General features: G+C 50.0%; 1 protein-coding gene across 1 annotated transcript; it reads right to left on the reverse strand.

The window, feature by feature from the left end:
- Nucleotides 1-6,024: 6,024 nt before the first annotated feature.
- Nucleotides 6,025-7,494, reverse strand: LYPD5 (LY6/PLAUR domain containing 5). Its single transcript, XM_069457952.1, has 4 exons — nucleotides 7,416-7,494; nucleotides 6,886-7,062; nucleotides 6,514-6,660; nucleotides 6,025-6,263 (listed from the first exon to the last, which is right to left on the reverse strand). The coding sequence occupies exons 1-4, from the start codon at nucleotides 7,477-7,479 to the stop codon at nucleotides 6,025-6,027; spliced, it is 627 nt and encodes a 208-aa protein (XP_069314053.1). The 5' UTR covers nucleotides 7,480-7,494.

Genomic DNA, 7,494 nt, shown 5'->3' on the forward strand with positions numbered 1-7,494 from the left:
GTAAAATAAAGATGATGACACCTATGTCACAGGATTGCTTGAGCATTAGGTGAGGTGGAATATCTACAGCTCTCAACAGAGGACTTGGGAGATGTTGAGCACTTGTGGTGCATTTTTTCCCAAGTTGGTTGCCAATGACTCCTCTGTTTTCCATACTGGCACGTGACTTCTCCCACCAAGAGGTAGAGTATGTTCCTTCTTCAACCTGGCTAGCTCATGACCTGCTTTGACTAATAGATTGCAGCAGAAATGGTGGGGGGCTGGTTCCAGGTCCAGTTGTCAAGAGAACTAGAAGCTTCTGCTTTTGTGCCCTTAGATCTCAATGACCACCATGCTGTGAGGAAGCCTAAGTTAGTCCCATGGAGATGCCATGCAGGGGAGAGTCAAGGCACCCTGGCTGAAAGCTCCAGTCCAGCCCTAACAGAATGCAGCCACATGAGTGGCTTCAGGAGAAGTGCCCAGTCAACCCTCAGAATCATGAGAAATAATATATTTTGTTTGTTTGTTTTAAGACACTAACTCTTGGCTGGGCACCGTGGCTCATGCCTGTAATCCTAGCACTCTGGGAGGCCGAGGCAGGAGGATGGCTTGAGGTCAGGAGTTCAAGGCCAGCCTCAGCAACAGCGAGACCCTGTCTCTAATAAAACTAGAAAAATTAGCCAGTCATGATGGGCTGCGCCTGTAATCCCAGCTACTCGGGAGGCTGAGGCAGGAGGATTGCTTGAGCCCAGGAGTTTGAGGTTGCTGTGAGCTAGGCTGATGCCACAGCACTCTAGCCTTGGCAACAGAGCAAGACTGTGTCTCAAAAACAAAACAAAACAAAACAAAAAACCCCACTAACTCTTTGGCCAGGCACAGTGGCTCATACCTATAATCCTATCACTTTGGGAGGCTGAGGCAGGAGGATTGCTTGAGGCCAGGAGTTTGAGATCATTCTGGGCAACAGAACAAGACCCTGTTTCTATAAAAAATAGAAAAATATGCTGAGTGTGGTAGCACATGCCTGTAGCCCCAGCTATTTGGAAGGCCGAGACAGGAGGATTGCTCGAGCCCAGGAGTCTGAGGTTGTAGTGAGCTTTAATGATGCCAGTACACTCTAGCCCAGGCAATGGAGCAAGACCTTATCTCAAAAAAACAAAACAAAACAAGAAAAAAAGACACTAAATTTTGGAGTGGTTTGTTACACAATAACAAATAGATATTATGCTCTTTTGTTCACTCCTGTATGTTTGAAGTTTTCCATAATAAAAAGTGTATATATGAACATGTGTGTACATATGCATAGATAAATAAAATAATGGCATAGGTAATGGAAATTGCAGTCTATAAATTGCAGCTAGCATCACTTTGCTTCTTTCTTTTTGCCTCTGAGTCTTTCGCAGTGAATCTCTGCTGTGTTCCATACTTTTCTGTCTTTCTTTCTTTTCTTTTCTTTTTTTTTTTTTTTTTTTTTTTGAGACAGAGTCTCACTCTTGCCTGGGCTAGAGTGCTGTGGTGTCAGCTTGGCTCACAGCAACCTTAAACTCCTGGGTTCAAACAATCCTCCTGCCTCAGCCTCCCTAGTAGCTGGGACTACAGGCATGCGCCACCATGCCCGGCTAATTTTTTTCCATATATTTTTAGTTGTCTGGCTAATTTCTTTCAATTTTTAGTAGAGACGGGGGTCTTGCTCTTGCTCAGGCTGGTCTCGAACTCCTGACCTCGAGCAATCCTCCTGCTTCAGTCTCCCAGAGTGCTAGGATTACAGGCGTGAGCCACGGCGCCCAGCCTGTCTTTCTTATTATGTATCTTTCTCTCTGTGTGTCTGCTCCTGTCTTGCCAAAACTCTTCCGGCCCTGCATTTACTTTGCTTCACCACATTGGCCCTTTTGCTGATCCTCAAACATACCAATCTCTTTTCTGCCTCAGAATCTTGGCATTTTCTGTTCCCTCTGCCCAAGTGCTTTTACCTCCAATCCCCTCCTGGGGGGATTCTCCCACTTCATTCAGTTTCCTGCTCAAATATGATCTCTTCCTTGACCACCTCTTCAAAAATTGTCTCTCCCATGCCCCTCAATCAATGTATATTTTATTTCATTGCTTTATTTTTACCATGGTACTTATCGCTGTATTAAAATGATCCTCTTTTTCCTTGGCTGTAAAAAAAAACATATAAAAAAAATAAGAAAAAAATAAATAAAATGATCCTTTTTTTATATGTCTAATTGTTTAAGGCCAGGGATCTCGCCATCCCGTGTTCAGAGCAGTGCCTGGTACATGGGTGCTCAATGAATATATGTTGAAAGGATGGTCTTGTTCAATAATACTAATTGGGCTTTTCGACTCTATCCCCTTGTCCTGTTCCACACTGTCCTGGGGGTGAGAAAGATGGCATTTCTCCATTTCCCTGTCTTTTGTCCCCCATTAGTTGAGTTGCTGTCTGTGGTTCTGAGACCCAACAGTGTGGATCTGTCCTTGGTGCTGACCTGGGCTTCCACTTCCATTAAGTGTAGGGGAATCTTGGGAAGGGCCAATGTTGTGTAAGACCCAGGCATTGGATCATCTGTACCCCTGAGAGAAGGCAGACATCTGAGTTCCCAAGAGAGGGGGTGCATGCTTCACTGTGAGTTAAATGGGTGTGTGTTCTAGCTATCTGTCATCTACCCTCTACCTATTCATATATATGTATATATATGGATGCACAGATATATATTTTTTTAATGTTTATTTATTATGGAGAACTTTTAACATATAGAAGTAGGCCAGGAGTGGTTGCTCACACCTGTAATCTTAGCACTTTGGAAGACTTGAGGTCAGGAGTTTGAGAACAGGCTCAGCAAGAGTGAGACCCCATCTCTACAAAAATAGAAAAATTAGCCAGGTGTGGTGGTGTACATCTGTAGTCCCAGCTAGGTGGGAGGCTGAGGCAGGATGATCGCTTGAGCCCAGGAGTTTGTGGTTGCTGTGAGCTATGATGACACCATTGTACTCTACCTGGGGCGACAGAGCAAGACCCTGTCTCAAAAAAAAAAAAAAAAAAAAAAGAAAAGAAAAGAAAAAGAAAAAAGAAAGAAAGAAAAGAACATATATAAGTGAACAGGAACAGGAGGGTATATATAATAAACCTTCATGTATCCGTTTAACAAGTAAATACCGATTCATGGTCAATTGGCATTTCATCTATGCCTCCACCCACTTCTTCACTTCCTATGTTATTTTAATGTAAATCCCAGACATGATATCATTTAATTACATGTTGTTTTTTAAATGATTTTCTTTTGGTTGAGGTATGACTTACACATTGCAAGTCCACAAATCTTGAGTGTATGAATTGATGCAGTTCTACCTACGTACAGACATGTGTGACAGCCACCTCGGTCAAGCTATCTCCATCATCACAACAGGCTCTCTTGCAGCCGTTTCAGTTGATCCAACAGAAAACAACCAGTATTCTAACCTCTGTCACCAAAGATTAAAAAGGCATATTCTGTATGTCTAAAGACCTGGACACTAGCCTTGACTTCTGTTGACTTTTTTTTAAACAAAATACACCATATGTGTAGAAAGTGCATAATATATAGATGTACATTTTGGCACATAATATATAGTGCACCCCCAGGAAATCACAAGTCACACCACAAGGGAATATTGCCACTCCCGAGAATCTCCCTATGTGGTCCTTTATGATCAGAATCCTCTTCGCAATCTCCGAAGGAAACTATGATCCTCACTTGGAAGGAACTTTAACTCCTCCCAACCCATAGCCCTCACACGCTGTTTTCTCAGTCCCTCCTCCTTCCAGCCCTTCAATCTAAGTGGCCCTTGACTCTGGAGACCAGGAGTAAGAGACCATCTCACCAGCCTCCTTCCTGGTCTTCCTGCCTCTAGTCTCATTCCCTCTGCTCTGTCCCCTGCATGGCCACAGAGAGAGCTTCCTGTCACCTGGCATTGACCTTGCCTCTTCCCTTCTCTAAATCCTTTCACAGCTCCCCATTGGCTGTAGAAGAAAGTTCAGAACACTTTATCCCCACCTGACGTTGTAGGCTCTTCTGGGGCCCTGCCACCCTCTTCACCCTCATTTTCCTCACCCTTTGTACACACACCAGGTCTCTGTGCACACTGTCCTCCCTACCTGGAACGCCCTTCCTCCTGCTTCTTTGCCAGTTCCCGCTTGTACTTAGGTTTCTTCTTAGGGATTCATTCCTAGCAGAACTCTCCCCTGGCCTTCCTCTTTGGAGATCCCCTAGTCCCTCATACCTCATGTTTTATCAAATATGAGTCTCCAGGTTTGTGACTGTCTCTTTCCAGACCAGGAGGGCAGGGTTGAGTCAGATTTGTCGCTGGGTCCCCAGCATCATCGGCCCAGAAGGACAGGTTATCACTGTTTGCAGGACATCCCTTCCTGCAGCTCTACCTCTGTCTCTTACTATAATAGTTCCTGCCCCACCCTGCTGCTTCCCTGCCAGTTAACAAATGTTTCCTGAGGACTTGGTGTGGGCTGGTCCCTCTGCCTGGAATGCTGCTCCCCAGCTCTCCACCTGGTGACCTCCTACTCTTCCTTTAGGACCCAGCACAGGCTTTGTCCTCTATGAAGTCACCCCTAATGTTCCAGCCTGCAGCCATAAGTTTGTCTTCCACCTGCCAGCCCTTCCAGCCAAAGGACCTCACTTATTTACTGGTCCAATCTTTCTAGGGAATGTGGCCATCTAGGCCCTGCTCTGTGTCCCCTATTAGACCAAAAACTCCTCAAGGGCAGGGGACTTCAGTCACTCAGCACAGAATAAATTATAAACACTTGTTGACTCTCTCCTGAGATGACTTCTGCCTCTGGGTGTCTGTCTTTGCATGGGCTTGTCCCCTTGCCTGGAATGCTCTTCCCTTCTCTGTCCATCTGGCATGCTTTAAGACCTGTCATTAGCTTCTCCTCCCTGTGGCACCGGCCCCACTGTGTCTCTCCCACAGCTCTGGCTACTCTTGTTCCTGCATATGCTTTCATTGCAGGCTTGTGGCTCTCTGAGGTTGGACCTGCCTCTCTCATCAGACTGGGACCTCCCCCAGGTCGCATGGCCAGGAACGTAGGAGGGTCTCAATCAATGAATGATGGAGACTGATGTGTATTAATCCAAGTTTAGTAAATTGAATGCTGTTTCCCCACCACCTTTCAGCTACGTGATTTTCTTAGGTTGGAGAATTTCACCTGACTCAGCTTTGCGTTGAGTGTTTTTCTGTCAAATCAAATCAACACACATGTGTTTGGGAGGTGGGGTTGCCTAGCGGTTCATGGGGCTGGGAGTCGGACCCCTGGTTCTCCACTCACTAGATGCATGAACTCAAGTAAGGGCCTTTCTCTCTCACTTTGTCCGTCTGTGACTTGGGGGTTATGACAATAGCCCACTTACACTAGGCGACTGCTGTGTTCCAGTTACCGTATGTTCATCTCATTAACTCTTCACCACAACCACTGTGAAGCAGGTCTTCTTATTATAGAGTTTTATTTTCACCTCCACCTTATAGGTGACGAAACACAGGCATAGAGAGCTTAAAGAACTTGCCCATGGTCACCTACAGGCTGACTAGGAGATCTGGGATTAAAGTTCATGCAGCCCAGCTCCAGAGTCTGGGCTTCTGTCAGCATACACTGCTTCTTGTGCCTCTAATGATGATATACCAATAAAGACACCCCCCTAGCTGTGACGAGGCTCCGGAGTGAGAGCCCAGGAAGCCGTGTTGAGGGCTGCCTGGCACCTGGCTGGTGCTCAGTGAGTAACAGCTATTGTCAGAAGTGCTCTGCATGTGGGGCAGGATGTGTCTGTTTCTCTGTATCCTGGGATGCTAGTGGCCATGTCCAATTTCTTCCAGGCCTGCTGACTAGGTAGGGGAAGGGCGGTGGTTGGAAAGCAGCAGGAAGAGAGAGATGGAGGATCAGAGGGACAGGAGTGCAACTCTTGTTTTGACATCATTTTCCAGTAAGCCACACGATAGGGGCTGAAGCCTGGAGGAGAAGGGCGTGCATGCACCCTGCCCCCAGCCTCCTGGAGGGGCTGTCTATGCAGAGAGCCCGACCAGCAGAAGAACCGGGAGGAGCAGCGCCATGACCTGGGGCGCCAGGGGAGGGACAGTGGCCGAAGCGGCGGTGAAGGACTGGGTCACTGAGTCCCTGTTGCAGAAGTGCCCCTCACAGCAGGAGCCCTGGAGGTCGATGTCTGTCCAGGGGCTGGTGGTGCCCATGGTGGTGCAGGACGGCCGGTGGCAGGTTCTGATGTACACAGGGACTGAGAAGTTGCCTGGGCGGGAGGGAGGAGGAGGGGTCAGAACTGAGGGAGGCTGCTGCACCTGAACCTCTACCTTGGCGGCCAGGGCCATGCCGTGGTTCTCAGACTTACTGCAGGTTTCCCTCCTTAAACCGGGACCATGCCTCCCCCCTCAGATTAGGGGCATGCCTCCCGCCTCAAACTTGGGCCATGCCTCCCTGTCAGGCCTGTCTGGTGCCTCCACATCCCTTGCCCAGGCCCTTCCACCCTTCCAGTCCCTCACCGATTGTCATTCTGCCATTGCCCTGGAAGCAGACACTCTGGTCTTGGTGACACTGAACCCGTCGGGACTTCTCGGGGTTGCAGTCCTCCGGGTGGACCCCCGCGCAGGCGTAGCACTCGGTGCCGCTGAGCGTCTGTGGGTTGGGCGCTGGCAAAAGAGCGGAGACGCACACTCAGGTAACGGCACCCCGGCAGTGGTGCGGTTGCGCCCTGCGCCTGGGCGCCCGTCTAGCCCGCGGAGGGGTCTGGGATCCCGGCGCGCAGCTGTCAAGGCGCTCAGTGGAGGCCACGCCCCTCCCCTCCCCTCCCCTGGGGGGCGTGGCCTCAGCTTCTTACTGTTCCGCCCCGCGCCCAGCCCCGCCCTCCGGCGCACCTGGGCTCAGGTTGGGGATACAGTCGTGGGTCACGAGGTGGGCGTTGCAAAAGTCCGTCGCGCAGCCGCGCACCACCGAGAAGTCGGGCGGCAGCGCGTCCTGGTTGGACTGCATCTCGCCCGTGGGCGGGCCGGTCCAGCAGCCCTTCCGCACCAGGGTCACCGGAGCGCGATATCCTGGGGGCGGGAAGGGGCTCGGGCTCGGTCTCCAGTCTCAACGCTCCCCCTCCTCCCTCTACTCCTCTCGCTTTCACCCACACCTCCCTCCTTCCCCGCGCCCTCCGTCACCAGCCCTCCCCCCATTCTTCTCTTCCTCCCCTCTCCCACCTCCTCTTCCTCTTTCCTCGTTGTCCTCTCCCGCCCCACCTCTTGTCCCTCATCCACTCTCTCTCCTCTTTCCCTCCCCCCTCCTCCCTCTTCCAACACCTCCCCATCTTTCTCTCCTCTTTTACCAAACTCCCCTCCCTTTCTCTGTCCTCCTCTCCTTCCCTGATCTCTCATCCCTGTCCCTCTCCCCCACCCCTCCTCACCGGTGTCCAGGGACAGGACGGCCTCAAAGCATCCAAGGGGACAGGAGACGCTGGGGAGCTTCATGCCACTGAGGTCAAA

This window comes from Eulemur rufifrons, chromosome 24 (genome assembly GCF_041146395.1).
Source record: "Eulemur rufifrons isolate Redbay chromosome 24, OSU_ERuf_1, whole genome shotgun sequence".
Taxonomy (NCBI): domain Eukaryota; kingdom Metazoa; phylum Chordata; class Mammalia; order Primates; family Lemuridae; genus Eulemur; species Eulemur rufifrons.